The 21675-nt window shown below is 47.0% G+C and overlaps 1 protein-coding gene across 1 annotated transcript in view; it reads right to left on the reverse strand.

Annotated features, from left to right (window-relative positions):
• XPR1 (xenotropic and polytropic retrovirus receptor 1) overlaps positions 1–21675 on the reverse strand; it is a 587601-nt gene that overhangs the window by 244267 nt on the left and 321659 nt on the right. Inside the window, exons 4-5 of the mRNA XM_085601765.1 lie at positions 10611–10834; positions 397–546 (exon numbers count right to left, since the gene is read on the reverse strand). Of these exons, the coding sequence (XP_085457891.1) occupies positions 397–546; positions 10611–10834 (374 nt within the window). The remainder of the gene's footprint in view (positions 1–396; positions 547–10610; positions 10835–21675) is intronic.

Raw genomic sequence — 21675 nt, forward strand, 5'->3', positions numbered from 1 at the left:
GCTGAAACCCCAAGTCAGTGCTCTTGGCTTCTAACTAACCAGTTGTAGGCAACATCAAGCAGGGTTTTGGGAGTGGTGGTGTCTGACAGCCAGATTCCCAGTCAGTTGAATGGACCTCAAGTCTGCAAATAAGGTGGCCAACTATGTAGGAATTTGTAATACTTTGCCTAGATAATCTATCAATAAAAAACAAATTGCAAAGGACATTCCAATGTTTCATCATATTCTCAACAACAAGCCTACCCATTCAAAATTAGCTCTAGTGAAGCTCTGCATACATTTGATGAATTAACCTGGCAAACTGGGGAAGGAAATGCCAGTGTTCTAAAACATGTTTTACAGTTTACCAGGTCAAAGACTTTCTTTGTGGTTAAAGTATCAGTCTGTGCTACATACCTCTGTTTCAGATATCAGCTGGTTGATTTTCTTGCAAGTGTAGAAAGGTGCCACCTCTACGTGACCAACACGCCAGTCAGCACCTCGTGGAGTATCCAGAATCTTGTCATGTTTCTTCAGGATCTTCCGGAACCCGGTGAAGTTCAGATTCTGCGGTGAGAGGAGAGAGCCAGATGAAAGACTGTTTCGGCCCCAGCACATGGAGACTGTATGTTAAAAGGAAGGGTTATTACACCGGAGGGCACACTGAGCCCAAAGACAAGTGGTGTATTACACACAGCAGTAGGCTACACTCCGAGACCTCAAATGTATTACTTAGCATAAGACACACTCACAGACCGGAGATCACTGACAACAAGGACAGGCTTAATTTACAGAGATGGAGATTAATACACAGAAGGGGGGCAGGCTATACTCAGATTTTTTAGCAAAGGGCTCTCAGTCTGATCTGCAAACAATGGCTGCGGAATACAGGCGTGCTGAGTGGCACTGACAATATAGACGAACAGTTCGAGATCGACTGCTATGTAGACCTGCAGACTTGACTTGAGACTGAACATGTAAAAAACCCTCAATGCTTGATGGGAGTGGCGAAGAAGAGGTCTGCAGGTTGGTTAGTACTCTGTGCATAGGCCGATCTACTTCATAACACTGACCGTGGCAGATGCAGAGGTTTCTGCTTTATAACTTAAGCTATCCTACCCTATAGCCAGCTACAGCATACAGCCTTGGAGCTAAACAGATGAAGTTGCTTGGTTCTTGTGCCACTACAGACAACTGAAGGATGCAAACATGGGGGGGGGGGGGGGGGGGGGGGGGGGGGAATCACTGTGCCTCCCACCACTATAGAATGCTGTAGCAAGTACACAGAGCAAAACCCATGGAATGTGGGGCTGTGCTTTCCTCTATTCTCGAATGATAACTGCAGAAAGGAGACGTGAAGCAGCAGGCATGAGCAGTGCTGCGACTTAGTTCCTCCTCCACAGACTACTGCAGCAGAACACATGATGCCTCGCAGCGTCTCACTACTTCTTCCATGGAGTACTGCAGGGTGCAGACATGGATAGGAAGACATGAGAGGTATTGCTGCCTCCCCCTCCTTCCTTTATTGACTATTGCACGAAGTAGACATGAAGCAGAACATACGGGTGCAATGCTGTGCTCCCTGCCTCATTCATCGACAATTTTAGGACAATGCAATGCAGAGAATAGAACGCCAAGTTCCTTTCCTCCTTCGTAGATCACTGTAGGACGTAAGCATGCAATGTAACGCATTGGAGGCATCGCAGGGCATCTATTCTTTCTTGATGCATCAATGTAGGAAGTAGATGTGGAGAAGAACACATAATGCATCTCGGTGCTCCCTCCCTCCCTCCCTCCTTCATAGGCTACTGCAGAATGTACACGTGGAGCTACACACATGGGGTGCGTCGCTGTACTCCCAGCTTCTTCCACAGGTAATGTAAGAAGTAGGCATTTAGTGGAACACATAGCTGTACTCCCTCCATCCTCCATCCATAGGCCACTGTAAGAAGGAGGAATATAGTGAAACACATGGGATGCATCGTAGTACTCCCTGAATCAATAGGTCACTGTAGGAAGTTGGCAGATAGTAGAATACATAGAATTCATTGCGGACTCCTTCCCTCCTTCAGAAGCCACTGCAAGAAGCAGACTTGGTGGGAAGCTATGGAGACATCACAGTCTGTCTAGTCCGCTCTCCCAACACACCTCTGTAGAAAATACACATGTAGTGGAACACATGGGATGAAACATTGCTGCAATTCCCTCCCTACTCTGTAGACCACTATAGGATGCTGACACGGAGAGAAACATATGCGTGATCCATCACTGTACCCCCTTCCTCCTCAGTTGACCACATTAAGGGGTACACAAGTAGCGAACCACATTGGATGCATTGCTGCAAATCCCTCCCTCCCTCCTCGAAGGACCACTGTAGGAAGTAGAACTCTTTTGATGATGGATGCTGAGCCCGCTTCCTCCTTCGTAGACCACTGGAAGGTGTACATAAGGAGTGGAACACATCGTCCATAAAGCTGTTCTCCCTTCCTGCTCTGTAGACCATTTTAAGGTGTACACCCAAAAGGGGGGTAGGAGGGGTGGACACATGTATTCATTACTTGTATCTTTCCTCCACCACAGATCCCTGCAGGAAATAGACAAGGAGCATAAAGAATATACCGTGGTGCTCCCTTCCTCCTTGGTAGAGCCCTTTAAGGTGTGTACCATGGAGAGGAACCCATGGGATGCATTGCTCTACGCCATTCCTCCTCCAAAGATCATTGCAGGAAGAAGACATGCAGAGTAAAACATGGTGTACATTGTGGCACACCCCCTCCTCTGTAGACCACTCTGGGGTGCATTGCTCTCCTCCATAGATCACTGCAGGAAGCATACAGAGTGTGTAAAATATGGTATGCACCGAGGTGCACCCCTTCCTCTGTAGACCACTCTAAGGTGCACACCAGGGGGATGAACATGTGTTGCATCGCTGTGCGACTGTCCTCCGCTATTGATCACTGTAGCAAGCAGACATGGAGCGTAAAACATGGTGTACATTGTGGTGCACCCCTCCTCTGTAGAACACTCTATGGTGCACACCAGAGGAATGAACACATGTGCTGCATCGCTGTACAACTGTCCTCCACCGTAGATCACTGCAGGAAGCAGACATGGAGCGTAAAACATGGTGTACATTGTGGTGCACCCCTCCTCTGTAGAACACTCTATGGTGCACACCAGGGGAATGAACACATGTGCTGCATCGCTGTACACCTGTCCTCCACCGTAGATCACTGCAGGAAGCAGACATGGAGCGTAAAACATGGTGTACATTGTGGTGCACCCCCTCCTCTGTACAACACTCTATGGTGCACACCAGGGGAATGAACACATGTGCTGCATCGCTATACACCTGTCCTCCACCGTAGATCACTGCAGGAAGCAGACATGGAGCGTAAAACATGGTGTACATTGTGGTGCACCCCCTCCTCTGTACAACACTCTATGGCCGGGGTTCCCAATCTGTGCTCCGCAGCACCCCAGAGCGCAGTCAAAGCAAGTCAGGGGCGCTGCACACAGTTTGAGAATTGACATGAATTTGGCTGTTAATCATGTCTTTCTGAAGCACAGAGCTCTAGTTTCACGCCCTCAGGTCTCTCTGGCCAGTATGTGACAAGGGAATATTAGGCCAGTCAGCGGAGGCAGATGAAAGAAAACATTTCAATGGGTAGTGTGCAGTTAAAGTGTCAAAGCTAAGTTATTTATAATGCTCAGGGTGTAATTGACTCCAGTTATTAGTGAAAAAATGAATGAATTCACAAATACAAGTTTCATGCTAAGTTATAAATGTTGAACACTTCTGATAGCCTGTGTATGTTTTTATAAGAGGGGGGCATGACATCTGCAGTATTCAACCAATGCAGGTTTATGTTCGAGTTCATTCAGATTGCAGAAGAAGTGAATATTTTGATGCTTACTTCACTCAAAATAAATGAACATTTCCATAAGTGACTGTCACAGATCAGAAGCAGAAGACTAAAAGCAAATAGCATTGGTTAGAAGCAGGAGTTCAAACTCAAAGGTCAGACACTAAAGTGTAAAACAAAATAGGCCAAAAGTCAGAACAAATGCCGATAAATAAACTAATGTCACTGATGCAACAGAACGTGGAGTCCCAAACAAAAAGAATCAAAGTGTAAAAATGTGTCCAAACCAAGGTGACAGGAAAAAATTGGTAAAGACAGTGTGTGTGGTGGGAGAGATCTTGGAGGGAAGGGTCTGGGAGCCCAGGGAGGAGCTGGCAGAGCACTGATGGCATTGTCATCCTAGCGCTGAGAAAGAGGCACAGGCAGCATAGCATGCTCCCGTCACCGGAGAGCCCAGAAAGTGCATTATTGGGAACTAGGAGCAGCAAGGGAGCACCGAGTCCTGAGCTCTCCTGGCAGGTACCAGGCTCTCCCCAGGGGGCATGCACACACAGTCAGAAGACATGAGGACACGGACAGGAGGCAAGAACACACAGACAGAAGGCATGAGACAGACAGCATGCATGAGAACTCAAAGTCTGGAGTTAGGAAGGAGCAGACAGGAGATGTACACAAAACACACTCCTAAAGAGCACTGAGTTAAAAGGGAGCAAGCCAGATGAGGGTTTACCTGGTCCCATCAGACTGGAGGCAATGTGCAAAAACAGAAAAAACTACACAGCAGATGCAGACCTCTCGATCAATGCACCTATGATCTGACACAATACTCCTTTATCTAGAAGGGCCTCACAAACCCTGCTCAGGAATGACCTAAAGACACACCTCTTCAAAGAGCGCTACATCACAATGCAGTAACAGTTCACTTCTCCAAGAAATCAGTGTCCCTCCAATCAGTTGTAGATACTTCATGGGGCTCAGCAGTGGAGTGGATAGGATTACATCTAGGATTCTAATTCCTTCATCGTCTTCATCCCAATTATTTTCAGCAAGAAAAATGGAAATACTTCGGAGGCTGGGCGTACTTACACCCCACCCGTCCCCAAAAAAATTAACAGAAAGGGGAGCCACGTCCAATGCCCAATTGGTACAGGGAGCCGCAGGTCGAAAAAGCTTGGGAAGCACTGCTCTAAGGTGCACATCAGGGGGGTGAACATGTGCTGCATCGCTGTACACCTGTCCTCCTCCATAGATCATTGCAGGAAGCAGGCATGGAGCCTAAAACATGGAGTACATTGTGGCGCACCCCCTCCTCCATAGATCACTGTAGGGTGTACACACAGAGAGGAAGGCTTGAAAAGGAGCACTAGCCCTAGAGAGGCCCCACCTGCTGCTCGCAAAGGAGTTCCACTCTCGCGGTGCCTGGAGCGCTTTAATAACCCGCCGATATGATGCGCGGGGGCAAAGGTGAGCTGGCCGGCAATGCATTAACAAGCCTCATTAATGCACTCCGCACACTAATTACTATCACCGGCTCTCAAAGCCCCCTACCCCCCTTCCCGCCCCCGGGACAGGCAGCAGCCAGCTCTCATAACAAACCCAATGAAAGATTCAACAGAATGATAATTCCTCCACATTCCCCCTCAAGCAAAGTTATGAATTTCTACCAGCTGACTTAACCCCTCGTGTGCGGAGCACATCAGAGGAACCTTCAGATGCAAGGACAGAAGGCACAATCAGCAACTCTTCCTTGGGGAGTTGATGGGGGGGGGGGGGGGGGTCAGGGGCAAAAGAGGGCAGGGGGGATAGGAATAGGATGAGGAAAGAATGAAGGAAACCGACAGGGGGGTACCAACAAGCCCACCCCGCCCCCCGCCCCGGGGGCACCTCCTCCCTCGCTCCCACCCAGTAAGGACTAGCCCCTCCTTTAAGCGCATGCAGCTCTTGCATTTTCAACCTGCGTCGTTTCAACATTTATTTACAGGGCTCGTGAGACTCGTTACCAGCATTGTTGTAGGTCCAAAGGGTTGTCATATTATGGCTAACACGGGCCCGATTGTCATAATTTGCGATCACCAGGGGACTCTGAGGAGCACATAAAACTGTGAGCTGTGAGTGAGCGTGTAAGCAAGTTACATGAGCTTTACCATCCAGCACAGGTACAGCGCAGTAACGAGAACAACGGGCACGACCCAGTTGTGAATGAAAGGATGGGGTTTATAACACATGCTTGAAATGATTTAACTGTATGCTGGATTTGCACAGCTGAACAGAAAAACGTTAATGTAGAATGAAATGGTGGGGCCAGGATGTCAGGGAGGCTCAAGGTAATGCTGAAAAGCGTGATGATGAAAGAAGAGAGCGAGAGAGCCAAAGGAATGCCGGGGAAGTGAGGGCGAGAGGAGTGCAAGCTGACAACGAAAGGGCGAGGTAGCGAGAAAGAGGCGATGCTGGACTGAGAGTGAGCGGTTGACAAATGTCGCCGGGTGAGGGAGAACCCGATGGGAGTAAGTGAGAGCTAAATGGAAAGCAGTCAGTGATAGCCAGGTGGAAGGGAGGGAGAACCAGCTAAACTGGAAAAAGTGACAGAAGGTAGAGGGAGAGAGAAAGAGCGGGGGGTGGGGGGTGACGACGGTCATGGGGCAGGAGTATGGAGAGGCGGGCGAGGAGTGGAAGGGGTGTGAGGAAAACTTAGGAGAGGGACCTAAGGGTTGTGGGGCAAGAGAAAAGGAGGGAGTAGGAAGCATGGAAGAGCTGGAGTACAAGTGAATCAAAGCGGGGGGGGGGGTGAGGGGGGGTCAAATAGTGAGTGGATGGAGTGCTGGGGGAAGTGAAAAAGAGTAAGAACTCATGTAAAAAATTTGACAAAGCGAGATCAGAGAAAAGGGGGAAGTGCTAGAAAGAGTGTTGGAACAGAAGGACAGCCAGAAGAAAGAGAGTGAGGGCCAGAGAAGCCCATGTGAGCCAGAGGAAGCAAAAGAAAACCTTTGTAAGCAAGGGAGAACTGAAAGAGGAGGAGAAGTTGGCAAAGGACAGCACACAATACCAGCAAGCAGCGACGAGAAAGCAAGCACCAACAGAAGCCGGCAGGTGCCCAACCAAGAAGGTAGGGTCCAGACCAAGAGCCAGACCTAGAAGCCAGTAGCCCAAGCCAAGGTGCCAGGAGCCCAAGCCAAGGTGCCAGATGCCAAGGCGCCAGGAGCTCAGGCCAAGGTGCCAGGAGCCCAAGCCAAGGCGCCAGGAGCCCAAGCCAAGGCGCCAGGAGCCCAAGCCAAGGCGCCAGGAGCCCAAGCCAAGGCGCCAGGAGCCCAAGCCAAGGCGCCAGGAGCCCAAGCCAAGGCACCAGGAGCCCAGGCCAAGGCACCACGAGCCCAGGCCAAGGCACCACGAGCCCAGGCCAAGGCACCACGAGCCCAGGCCAAGGCACCACGAGCCCAGGCCAAGGCACCACGAGCCCAGGCCAAGGCACCACGAGCCCAGGACAAGGCACCACGAGCCCAGGCCAAGGCACCACGAGCCCAGGCCAAGGCGCCAGGAGCCCAGGCCAAGGCGGCAGGAGCCCAAACCAGGCACCAGGGCAAGGCATCAGGAGCCCAGGCCACGGTGCCAGGTGCCCAGGCGAAGGCGCCAGGAGCCCAGGAAAAGGTGCCAGGAGCCCAAACCAAGGCACCAGGCCAAGGAGTCAGGTGCCAAGGCTTCAGGGGCGCCAGGCCAAGACTTTGGGGGCGCCAGGCCAAGGCTTCAGGGGCACCAGGCCAAGGCTTCAGGGGCACCAGGCCAAGGCTTCAGGGGCACCAGGCCAAGGCTTCAGGGGCACCAGGCCAAGGCTTCAGGGGGACCAGGCCAAGGCTTCAGGGGGACCAGGCCAAGGTGTCAGGAGCCCGAGCCAAGCCGCCAGGTGCCAGGAGCCCAGGCCAAGGCTTTCAGAAAAAGAGAGAGGGGCCCTATAACACCAAAGGGGTAGGGTACCTAAAGACCAAAGTCAGAAAACAATCCCCTTGGGAACAAATGTTTAACCGCAACAACTACTACTCGCATACACCACCAATTCATCTCAATCAACCAGGGTGAACCAAACATGAAGGTGCAAAATTCATGAACTAAAAAATCAAATCAATGCAGAAATGTATAATTATAATTTTTACTTATTCTCACAATTTATTAAAATTATATATGTACGTATAATACCAAATCACACATTTAAAAATCATACATTTCAAAGACAAATGTAATGCTCAAATATATCATTCAATATAGAAACAAATGATCACAAGTACAGATCCAAGTTAAAAACAACAGCAAGAAAAAAGTTTTTCAAATCAAGAATATATCACGATAATCAGGCAAACAAATGAATGAAATTAAAATGCACACAACCAAGGCAACAAATTCTTGTTAAATATTACTCATGAGGTGTTGCATTTATCATTAATCTGTGATGTATTCCAACACAGAGCATGGATGCGTTTCTGTGGGTCCAACGATTTATCACCCCCACCTTCTTCAGGAAAGCAAAAATTCTTCCCACCTTGTTTCAATAGTTCTCCAAATAAAGGTACTCCCCAACTCGGATTTAATACAGAGATGCGGACTATAATCCTCACCATACAAAGCTTATTAAACAATGGAAAGCACTCTCGATTTTATAAAAGGCACACAAGCTCTTTTACAAAAGTACGCTTCCGTATGTTCGTGAAAACATGAAAGATATCCTCCCAATGTGTAAAGCATATCTGTAATGTAAAGATATGTTCCTAATATGGGGGATTCAACATAAGGTACTCTGCCTCCTTATGTGTGTGTCAGATATGGAGATATGTGTCAGATATGGAGGCAGAGTACCCAGTGTTGATATGCTCTATTGAATATGGTGCGGAGTGAGAATTTGCCTTCCCTCCTTTCTGAACGTACACGAGAGAGACGATAGTAGCCTGGATATTCTTACAACTTTACAGATTGGGAGGATATTTTTCATGTTTTCACGAACATAAGGAAGCGTAATTTTGGAAAAGAGCTTGTGTGCCTTTTATAAAATCGAGAGTGCTTTCCATCGTTTAATAAGCTTTGTATGGTGAGGATTATAGTCCGCATCTCTGTATTAAATCCGAGTTGGGGAGTACCTTTATTTGGAGAACTATTGAAACAAGGTGGGAAGAATTTTTGCGTTCCTGAAGAAGGTGGGGGTGATATATCGTTGAACCCACTAAAACGCGTCAATGCTCTGTGTTGGAATATATCACTGATTATTGATAAATATTACTCATGAGGTGTTGCATTTAACAAGAATTTGTTGCCTTGGTTGTGTGCATTTTAATTTCATTCATTTGTTTGCCTGATTATCGTGATGTATTCTCGATTTGAAAACATTTTTCTTGCTGTTTTTTTACCACTTGCTGCTGTTGTTTTTAACTTGGATCTGTAATTGTGATAATTTGTTTTTATATTGAATGATATATTTGAGCATTAAATTTATCTTTGAAATTTATGATTTTTAACTGTGTGATTTAGTATTATACGTACATATATAATTTTAATAAATTGTGAGAATAAGTAAAAATTATTATTATACATTTCTTCATTGATTTGATTTTTTAGTTCATGAATTTTGCACCTTCATGTTTGGTTCACCCTGGTTGATTGAGATGAATTGGTGGTGTATGCGAGTAGTAGTTGTTGCGATTAAACATTTGTTCCCAAGGGGATTGTTTTCTGACTTTGGCCCAGGCCAAGGCGCCAGAAGTCCAAGCAAAGGCGCCAGGAGCCCAAGCCAAGGTGCCAGGAGCCCAAGCCAAGGTGCCAGGAGCCCAAGCCAAGGTGCCAGGAGCCCAAGCCAAGGCGCCAGGTACCAGGAGCCCAGGCCAAAGAGCATAAGTCAAGGCGCCAGGAGCCCAGGCCAAGGCAAGGCATCAGGAGCCCAAGCCAGGGCGTCAGGAGCCCAAGCCAAGGCGTCAGGAGCCCAAGCCAAGGCGCCAGGAGCCCAAGCCAAGGCGCCAGGAGCCCAAGCCAAGGCGCCAGGAGCCCAAGGCACCAGGAGCCCAAGCCAAGGCACCAGGAGCCCAAGCCAAGGCGCCAAATGCCCAAGCCAAGGCGCCAAATGCCCAAGCCAAGGCCAGAGCTATAGGAGCCCAGGCGCCAGGAGCCAAGGTACCAGGAGCCCAAGCCAAGGCGCCAGGAGCCCAGGCCAAGGAGCCTAGGCCAAGGCACCAGTAGCCATGCCAACATGGCAGGAAGACAATATAAGTAGAGTGGAAGGGTGAAAGGGAGAGAAAGAAAAATAAAAAAGACAGGAGTAACAAGGTAAAAGAGAGAAAGAAAGGAAAGGGTATGCAAGGAAAACTGAAGAGTGAGAACAAAATAGCTGAAGAGAAAAATATAGAAGGAAGGCAAGTGTGAAGAGTACAAAAGACTGAGATATGGAACATGGCTTGTGAAGTGAAGAACAAATACAGAGGAGCGAGAAAAGATGGCGGGACAAGGGGACATGCACTACAGCTCTTCCCAGTAAGGACTGAAGCCATTTTTCAAAGGATTATGCCCGACGAGGGATAGTTCCAAGCACAGTTATTCAGTGAGGAATTCTTAAAGTAGAAGGACCCCTTCCCACCCTGAACAAACAAACCTAGAGGTGCCGCTACAGGGTTTAGTGATTTAGTGAAATAGAATGATTTCATTCATATCAGGTAGTCCTCCAGGATGCATACGTGCAATAATGTCATTCTAGGTCCCAGCTTCCCCCACAACTCCACCCTAACTCCCCAGGCCCCTCACCTGGTAGTTCTGCAGTAAGATGAGGCTGAGGTAGAACTCGCTGAAGGCCAGTTTCAGGTCCCGGATGTTTCGGTGCTGAACGCGCTCCTCGTGTGATAGGTGGAAGACGGGCTTCCGGCGCTGCCGCAACGTGGAGATGCCGCTGTTCTCCCTCTGGGCGTCCAGCGACGACTGCAGCTCATTCTGTAGGGTTGCGAACCGTCGCTGTGCTTCGGCCAACTTTTCTGCAATGTAAAAGAAGAGGTTCAAGTTTACAACAGATGAGGAGGTTTCGCGGGCAAGTAATCACCACTACATGAAACCAGACTGCATGCCCCGGGAGAAAAATTGGTCAACAGAACAACGACGGGGTAGGAAGGGAAGGTCAGAGGGACAAGAGGAGAGGGTAAGAGAAACAGGATAGGCCAAGGAAACAAAAGACCACAGTCAACGCAGGAGAGAACAATCACTGGGATAGGAAATGGAATGGAGGCAAGGGGAAAACAGGTCAAGTAAGAAAGGAGTCTGGGCCAAGAAGGACAGACAAAGCACATTAAAAGGAGGGCATGGCAGAGGAAGACTAAAAGACGTGGGGAGGGTCAATGGAAAAAGTGAGGTTCACTGGAAAAAGAGCAGTCCTTTGGCTAAGGCAAGAGTTGGAAATGAAAGTAAAAGTATAAATGGAAGAGCAAGGTCAGCGGGAGAGGACCAACAGGTTGTCTGAGAGGGGAAAAAAGAAGGCAGAGTTCGAAAAAGGGTAATCTGAGGGCCCGCGGGTACAGTGAGGGTGAAAGGGAAGAGTGAGGTGTTAGGGCAGGATGAGGGCGAAAGAACAGAGTGAGGGTAAAGGGGCAGAGTAAGGTGGAAGGCCAGAGTGAAGGGGGAAAAAGGCAGAGTAATAGTCAAGGGGCTGGGTGACGTCAGGGGACAGAACTAGAGGAAATACTACAGGAAAAATTGAAAAACAGCCAAGGGAACTGAGCAGAGCTAGAAGGATAATGTCCCCATGGTAAGTATAGATCGTCACACTTTTGAGATCTTCCAAAAACCTTAGAAGAGTAACTGCACATGGTGCCTCTGTACCATGGGATACCAACCCAGTACAACGCAAGAACCTGGCACCGAGCTGCCTTGGCCTAGGCCTCTCCTTGCAACAGGTGCTCCTGTGAGAGTGGCTTGTCCTGCCCTCTGCCAAAGTACAGCCCTAGCCGCCCTCCTTGGCGGTGAATGTAGTGCAGTTCAATTCTCTACCCTTTGTCTTTAAACTACAGCCTTTTACCAGTGCTTGATATGAAAAATAATACGTGACAGGGCTCTCGCCAGGAGGCCACTGCAGCTTGCACTACACATTGCCCCTGTCACGCTGCAATAATAGTAAAAACACAACTACTAACTATCACACTCCAACAAAGTGTGACAATTCGGACTATTTCAGGCCCCCAAATTTAGAAGAATGGCTTGGGCGGCAGTTAATAGTAATCTTTAAAGTATATTGCATTAATAGTTAGCTGTGGCTGTGCTGATCTCTAATTAAGCCAGACTGCACCACCTTGTGGCAGGAAGTCATAAGCGCCAGTACTGAACAATTAGGTCCCGGTGCCGAGCACCATAAACCACCGACTCAAATTAAGCACGGTCCTGTACCTTTTCATTTTGAGTACGCTGATTTATGATTTGATCTTCCTGTTCACCCCTCACTAGTGTTTGTGTGTGTGTACACAGACACACTTCCTTTCACTGCTTAACTTAGTTTCCACTTCAAAGTTCTTTGTTGAGCATCTTCTGAATTAATTTAATGTTTGGATAAAAAGCACACATTTCTCATCTACTTAATTAACACTGTTGATACTGATTTTCTCACCAAGAGATTTATTAATGCATACAATTTCAGGGATGCCCCTTTATCTATATATAAACAATGTTCTAAATCAATATCCAAGACCTTAAAAAACATTTGGGAAATTCTGAGATTTATATTATGCATATTGCCTGGCGTATTCTTTCATAATAGGATTTCTATTAATCGCTTCACTTCATTGTTCAACCCTTTTCAAGACAGAAGTTTCTCAGAGTTCCACGGCATAGATTTTATCCAGTTAGTTGGTCAGCCTATATCGGTAAACTGTTTTCAGTTTCAATCGGTATTATGATATTTAAATAAAAAAAGAAATAGCAGGGCTGTAACAAAAAACAATCAAAAACAGAAGATATTTAAACGAGGGATTTAACAAATATTGTGGTGGTCAATGTCTTTAGATTTGAATGGAAGAGGCAGCCAACTTGAGCTCGCTTTTAAAGATCATGTGCAAGAGGCTATTTTTCATAGCGGTATATCAGAGTTTTCGGTTCTTCAAGTGGGTTGGTTTGTGAGCCCCTGCAGTCACACTGGACATTCAGTGTTCTAAGTCCGCAAGAAACCACTATTTGAAGTCACACTGGATCCACTCAGCCTTCTCTCTCAGTTTTATTTACATTTAAGTTTCGTGCTCAGTGATGGTCCTGTGAACAGCTTTGGGGTAGTGTGGTGGTGTCTCTAATGAATAACCCACAGGAGAAACAGGTGGACACTATTCCCTTGCATGTACTCTGATGTGTATTCCCCTGCAGAATAATAATGCATTTTCCCTGGTTGTAGAGTATTGGTATCATATATGCCCACCCCAAAGGAAACAGTGTATCGGGTGTTAATGTATGCATTGAAAAACTAGCTCACAATATTTTTGTGCGTGCATGTTTTATGTCCAATGGTTTATTCTTGATTGTGTGAAAAATTACAAATAAATATATATATATTTTTAAAAAGGTGCGGGCTCAATAAGAAAATGCCTCACCAAAGAAAATACACGTTAACAAAAGAGGTAGAGGTCCAAAACTAGGAAAGCAAATCAGATCTACTTCACGGCCATGACAGTGTAAGATGGACAGCAGCAACAATTCATCCTCACAGTAACTTGGGAGTCAAAAGAAATTTATATTCGAAGTTCTCCCGGAGAGCTGAAGACCCGAGATCTGTGCCAGTGCCCTGCCAGAGAAACAAAAGCGGAGTGGGACAGAAACGTAATTCTTTGCTGTTGTTGTAAAGAAGGCACGTGTTTGTAGGTTGGTTGGAGAGAAGATTATTCCAATGGGGATACAAAACGTTATGTTCATGCCTATCCACAAATGCACAAAAGGAGGGCTTGCAATTCTAAGGGTAAAATTCTTTCCCTCTGCTAATAGAAAAGCACCTACAGCTGAAGAACCGAAAAAGAGTGTTTATGGGTAGGTTGGAAGCTCGTCACTTCAAGACTTCCAACATTGCAGCAACAAATGCATTGCTTCAATTGGTTCATCATTCTCTGGTCATGACGGGGCCTTGGACAGAGGACCTTGACTCCCTAACTGTGCTACACTTTCAAGACCAAAAGGCCTACATTACTTGTTAAATAACTACGTCAATCTGGAAACTCTAACCAGTAAACGCTTGTGTGTATGGAAACCAATGGTGGACGTGTATTTTATCCACAAGGGTGAACAGGCTTGATGTTATAAGAGGATAGACTACAGCACGTAGATGAGCGTTAATAATCCTACATTAACAGCCCACCTATTAACGGTTATGTTTTCAGAAAGTCTTTCCCTGAACCGGTTTCAGAGTCTGAAATAACAGTTCCTCCACTCTCCCACCTTCACATCACTTAACATGTTATAGGAAATAAAACACTTGCATGATCCCAAGGGCACCCATACTTCCATGCTATTATTGTTACTGCTAGATTGTCGTTCTAAGAGGTCCCTGGAGCTACATTCCGTACCTTCTGAAAAAAGAATGGATTCTTGACGTAGCTAAGCTTGTTTTTTTCCATCTCGGTGCACTGCCAAGCTAATGCCTGCTTATCAAAAACCCACAACACCGACCACATCCCGCCTCTTAACCGCAGTTTGTGTTTGTTTCAGTAATTTTAGGTTGACGTGATCCTCAAGGCCTGGTGGTCTACTGTAAACCTCCCAGATTTAATGTTTGTTTTCTTATTTTTCTGAAGAAACACACAAAGCCGCAGCGAAACATTTTTATGTCACTATATGAGCATCGCGGCTGGTAACCTGATCTTCCCAACATATTGTAGGCAAGCTCCCTACTTTTTCGCCATTTGAGATCACCTTCCTAGATTATCCACCAATGAGTCTTGCTTCTGAGCTGTGCACCATGGCTCATGGTCATTCTGTACAGGTTATCCAAGACATTCAGGGGCGGTTTTAGGGCTGTATGAATGGGGCGGAAGCACTGGGTGCTGTCGGGAGGGGATGGGGGGGGCAGTGTTGTGTTTAGCAAGAACTTACAATTTAAAAGCACCTGATACACAGTTCTTGTGCGTCCAGCTTTCATGCGGCAATAAAAATGCCAATATAACTCTTGTGATTAATGTTCCTGCCAGTGAGAGATTGGAGTTTCGTCTAGTGGCAGTTTTGATTCACCATAAAGTAGCGCAGAGGGTTAATATGCCTGCTGCGAAGAACAGATCTGTATTTAATGTGGATGGCTGAGTGAATAATTAAACCGAGTCTTTACCAGCATGTATGTGAGAGGCTAGGAAGAGATTGCTGCACCGGGTGCCACCAGCGCTTAACTCGGCTCTGATCCAAGTTCGCACTCGAAGTCACTGAAAACGTCCATGTTCCAGAGAACTCAGGCTCCCTATAATTCACAAACTAAAGGCAATCCTTTGTTCTCTGATCAATACCGTTGGGATTCAAGCAATCATTTAAAGATTTCACAACAAAATCTTGTATTAGGAACTACTGAAATGATGCACACTTTCCATCCCGAGGACCTTACATTTGAGACCAGTCCACAAGACGGAGCCTTCAAATCTGAATCTGGTGGGAAATGTGAAAGCAAACTGCTAGACAGGGAGATCAAACTGGCATGGGGAATTGTGGCCTTATGGTGGATGAAATAGTTAGTCAAACTCGCTCCAACTATGTCAACACTCAAAATCCCAAGTATTAGCAATGCCAATAGTTCTGGCTAATAACTGAAAGCGCCGCTTCACTCACTGCGTGGTTTGGGCTCGTAATACATCATCATAAGTTGTATGCTAACATTCACCCTTGCACTTGTGCAGTCATTCATCCCCCGCAAGGACTCATTCTTGAATTCACACACTTACTCACTCATGATCAAACACACACAAACTGCTCAACAAGCATCTGCTCATCAGAAAAAAATGACGCCACCTAAACAGTGTGCTCTCAATAAAATTTTTTAAAATCAAGCATAGCAGCAGGTGGCAGTCTCGCAATGGTATTGTATATGGTGCATCATTGTTTTCTAAAATGGCAGCCACGTTTAGAACTACTGTGTTGGTCATTTTTGAATGTTAAACAACGGTAAAGTATGGAAAATAACACACAAGAGAGTTAAAGGTCTACTTGCCATACATCCTCCAAAATTAATCAATAAAACACAACAAGTACGGTACAATTCCTACATTGAATTTGCAAAAGCAAGACTATGTTTGAAGGAAAACAAGAACCAAACAAGCAATGGCATAGCCAACAGGTCTCGCCTTTGGGACCTTTTAAGTGATTAGCTATGCAGTTCGTATATACATGGCCTGGCCAATCGCAGACCAAAGAAAGGACAGGTTTTCACGCTAACGGATGGTGAATTGTACGTTTATATTGTAAAGTTATGAAAAACGTGGGAGTCACTAAGGTGCTGAAGACAAACGGTTCTTGTTTAACTGTAAAGAATACAAAGCTTGCAAAAAACATTTTCAGATCGATGCACAGAAAAAAACATTTCCGATAAATAGAAAAACGGAAGCATTTACTATGACACATTCCAGTAAACACCGCACAGATTGTTGGAAGTAATAGAAACGGAAGCATTACAATAAGTATGTAGGGCAATATTCGCTTACAAGGCCTAAGCCTAAAATGGAAAGACAATCCACAGATCTTTCTGGTAATTCCTGGCTAATACAGCAATATACTAGCTATTGTAATTCGTAGAGGGTCAGACACCGACACATTCATCAGGATACACTGATCTTTCAGACGCAAGCCAACGGAGGAATTAGTTAAACCGTTCATATTGCACAGAAGGAAAATGTTCTGTATCCCCACGGCTGCATAGGCTCAGACAACCACCCTATACATATAGATGTTTGATTTGAGATTGCAAGATCCAAACAGCACAGCTACCGATTTTACAAGCTCAGGCAAAAAGCCATAACTTGGGCGTACAAAGGGCAGGCGATCTCCCTTGAAACCCACCGCTCTTACAAGCTCGGGTTTGGAGCAGTTTCAGGAAATGGAAATATAATAATTAAGCTGAACAGTGCATCGCTCTGTCATTACAGGCAGTGTAGGGCACCGCAACAGCTCGATGGCAAGGAGGCAGCCCGGGGAGTAAGCGGTACAAAGAGCCACCGTCCCACAGAGGGGAGGGCCGGGGTTGCCTTCTAAAATCCCCGGCGCTGCAGCCCATCTGGGATCTTTACGAGAGGGCAGAATTTATCGGACGCAGGGGTAGCGCGCTTTGTGCCGGACAAAGGGGCCAGCGGCAGCAGAGGTCCTTTTGATCTGGACACAGCATATGACGGGCTTGTCACAGAGCAGGTGAAGGGGAGAGAGCCAAACACCGCAACACTCGCAGCCATAAGCCCCTGAAAACTGCTCCACGGCCCCCTTTGTTAACTAAAATACTGCTGCTCTGAAAGCAACGCTAATACAAACCGACGCAGCTCTGTCCAGATTTACGAGTGGCTGCAGTATTGCATAATGTGATGAGCTTAATCCTGGGGAAAAACAACGCCAAACTCTGTGTGGCGTTAAAAGCCCCGGGCGGTGCTCAGGGCACCCTCGGTCGGCACAAGAACCTTGTAATGATCAAGAAGGGCAGCGAGAGTGAAAGTTTAGAAGCCTTTAACCGAATGCTGTCGGACGCTGGGCACCCTGTAACTTACAGGGTTGCACGGCCGCGAAAGTAATGGGGAGCGATGCGGAGGAAGAGATAAGAAAGGCAGATGGCGGCTGCGCACGCGCACACAAGCTTGAGGCCACCAAAAGCTTGTGGGTAGCACTTTGCTTTGCTCGACTTTTAGTAAGTGGGTTTTCAAGCAGCGCATGCGCTGCTCTAGGCTCGACCTAAAAAAGGAGATTTGGACACAATGGCCTCCCCCATTCTTTGTGGCATGCTTCATCAGTAGCCAGTCTGACCCACCATGTTAATATGATACCAACATGATGATCTCAACCTCATTAGGGAGGGGGATCAGAATGAATGTTTTATAGTCATGTGTGGGGTCCAGAAATTTGTAGCAGACAACCTCAGTTTAAACCCAGTTATTTTCTTTATTCTTACACAGGGCTGGAGTAGAAATAAACGTTAGGATGATACCAGGAACTTATGTCTCGAGCATCTTCTCAACATATCATTTGCCTCCAAATGACCAGAAAACAATTATTATGGTGGAGCAGATGATGAAGCATGCCGCAAAGAGTGTGTGAGGCCATTCTGTCCACATTTCCTGTTTTTGTTCCTTTTTTCCCGTAAAACTTTGTCTTCATATTCTGAAGTCATTGCCGTACGTGTTGTGGTTTACAGTAGACAATACCATCCCAATATGACTCACTGATTTAGAAGCTGTTGGGATGCTGTGCTTGGCAGATTAAGTGATTAGCAATACAGGTGCATAGTAATAGTGTGCTGTAGAAAATAATAAAAATAAAAACGGAGAATGAAAGACATTACAGAGGATCTATAAAAAGAGAAAATGGAAAACTAAAGAACAGGCCCACTACCCTCACAACTGAAAAGCACCCATTTCCAAACAGATATGTATGTACAGTTGATCAAGCAAAGTGCAGCCATTCATGGAGCCGTTCAGCCAATGACTGAAGTGGACGGATCCCTTGCTCCCCGCTGTAATGCATGGAAGCAGAGTGAGAATGACACTTGAACAGGACAATGGCAGAAGAGTGCTCACCCAAAGATACTCTATATGTATGTGGATTTACATATGTGTCTGCATTTATTTTTATTAATTTGGTTTTATTACAGGAGCCTAGCAGACAAACCTTTTGGGAATTCCTAAGAGGGGCTGGCAAGGACTATCACAGTTCAAATCTTCTACTCCCAGGTTTTGTCAAAGTGGGTAATTGAAACAAAATTCCTTGCCCAGTAAGGTAACCCAAGCGAAATACCTGCCTATAGGCTTTAACACAGTATAAAAACAATCCACCCTAAAGGCCTACTGGTTTTAACATATGCATTTAATAATATGTCAGGCTTACTGTAGTACATTTTCATAACTGATCATGCATATGGTATTACCTTTTCCAAATGAACTAATAAGGCCTTCACCCTATACAAGTACCATGTCACCACAACTACTTCCAGCCTGCTATATTGAGAGTGTGCTTTTTCATAACACAATTATAAAGCACTGTCATAAAAATAGAAATACAACTTGCGGCGCTTACATGGCGTTCTCGCCAGGGCGGAGTTTCTGTCCGAGCCGGCCATCCTGGCCTCCTTGGACGCCACGATGGCCTTTGACACGATAGAATGGCCATACCTTTGGGCCACTCTGGCGAAATTCGGTTTCGGTGCAGGATTTATCAGTTGGGTGAGACTTTTATATACGGATCCGCTGGCTCAGGTTGTTGTCAATGGTAGGGTGTCCCAGTCCTTCGCTCTCGGGAGGGGTACTAGGCAGGGGTGCCCGTTGTCCCCCTTGCTCTTTGCTCTTGCCCTAGAACCGCTTGCAGCCTGGCTCCGATGGGAACCTTCGATAAGGGGCATTCAGTGGGCCCCCGATTTTGAAGACCGGGTCTCGTTGTACGCTGACGATATTCTCTTGTACCTCACCTCCCCTCGTGAATCCCTTAACGTTCCATTTGACGTCCTCACCTCTTTCGGTAAAAACTCCGGGTTGATCATTAATTGGTCTAAATCGTGTGTGTATGTCATCTCCGATGGCCTTCCCCCCTTACCGAATAGGTTTCCCATTCAAATTTCGCACTCCGGTTTCAAATATCTGGGGGTCTATGTATCGTTGGACCCGGCGGTCCGCCACGAGCATAATCTCCTTCCTCCTCTCCGGCGATTGAAGTTGGACGTGGCCCGGTGGCGTAGATTGCCGTTGTCGCCTCTCGGTCGAGCGGCACTCTTTAAAATTATGTCCCTGCCCCGATTTCTCTACGCACTCCAGAACTCCTTTGATATCATTCCGGTGGCCTACTTTCGGGAGGTGGAGGGCTTACAGAGGAGACTTGTTTGGGATGGTCGCGCACGCATCGCTCTCGCAAAACGGACTCTCCCCTGGTATGACGGGGGCATCGCGCTCCCGGACATCAGGAGGTATTATTGGGCCTCCCAGTTGTCCGCCATCAACCATGCTACGTATGCACCCGGTCCAAATCCGGCTTTCGAGATGGACAAATATCAGTTGCCTGGTGGCAACTTCAACAGAGCGCTCTACTCTCGGTCAGCGGGGAGGAATCTAACGAGACCCACTAAGATTGCAGTACGTGTGTGGAAGGATGCCAATGTGGCCATGGGATGGAATGATCGATTGACGCGAGCGACTCCTTTGTTTGCTTCGGAACGGTTGGGAGGCCTATGGACAACGAAAGGTTTTGAAAACTGGGATACGATTGGCATCAGCAGAGTGGGTGATCTCTAGGTAAAAGGTGCGGTCAAATCCTTTGCGGTGCTTCAGAGTGAGTATGAGTTGAGTGAGAGGGAGTTCTTCAGATATGCACAGGTTCGCCACGCTTTGCTGTCGGTCTTCGCGGCCGGTACCACTGTCCCTGTATCTTCCCCACTCGAGGACCGTATACTTGATGGTCATCTGCCCGATAGTACGATTTCTTTGATTTATAAGAAATTAATCAATAATCGGGCGGATCTCCTTGTGCGCCTTAGGGAGGCCTGGACCGGAGACGGGTTGGAGCTGGATGACTAAGACTGGCAGTCCGCACTGTCCTCCCCGAAAGAGGTCGCCATTCTTGCCCGTCTCCGTCTCGTCCAGCTCAAAATTCTTCACCGTGTTTATGTGACGGGTCCTCGTTTGGTTGCTATGGGTTTTTCTTCGGATGGGTTGTGTAAGCGCGGATGTGGAATGAGCGCCACCTTCCTGCATATCCTTTTGGAGTGCCGTGAGGTCGCGGCGTATTGGCACCGTGTGCATGCTGTAATGGAGTGTGTCACTGGGGTCGCTCTGTTGCCTGAGGCTCGTAGATGTTTGTTGAATGTGTGGGAGCCGAATGATTATGATGTTGCCCGGGCCCGGTGGGCGGCACTAGGGAACATGATTGCAAAGAGGGATATTGCGCAGCTTTGGGGTTCCCGACGGCCTCCCACCGTGTCAGCATGGAAGGAGAACATGGACTGGTGCATGTTTAGAGAGAAGACGGTATATCTAGCTAGGGGCAAGCCTGGGGCGTGGAGTAAAATTTGGGGCCAGTGGAACACCTACCGAGGTAACATCTGTACGCCCCTTCGAGGACACTCCGGACATTTCTCGGTCCCCCTGATCCTGAGGTTCCTAGACTACTGTACTCCTTTTGCTGATTGTCCTGACTTCCCCACTGCCTCCCCTCCCCTGGTCATCTCTATTGTCCTCCTGATTCACTACCTGGTATGGCAGGTCCCCCCCATCGGAGCTCGACACCGTTTAGAATGTTTCTCGCCTTGAGTTTTGTTTCACTGTTTTTCTGTTGGTTCCTTTTTCTAAAAATGTAAAATATTGGTATCCTGCCTATCTTCTGAGTTGCCGAGAATAAATCCTGTAACTCTGCTGGGCGTCTGGGGACCATTCGCTGCTTTTTGTCGACAGACAATTGATTTGTATATACTAGCAGCCGGCCCTTGCGGTTGTAGGCCCATATTTGTAATGATGTTGTTTTGCGCAATAAAGTTTTTCCCAAAAAAAAATAGAAATAAGTGGAAAATTACAGAGACAAGACAATTTACAACCACTCTTACGGGGCTCAACATGGATTCTAACAGTCCAAATCTTCTACACCCAGGGTTTGGCAAAGGGGTAACCAACACCATCATCCTTGCCTAGTATAGTGGTCTGTGACCTTC

This window comes from Triturus cristatus, chromosome 4_2, assembly GCF_964204655.1.
Source record: "Triturus cristatus chromosome 4_2, aTriCri1.1, whole genome shotgun sequence".
NCBI classification, from domain to species: domain Eukaryota; kingdom Metazoa; phylum Chordata; class Amphibia; order Caudata; family Salamandridae; genus Triturus; species Triturus cristatus.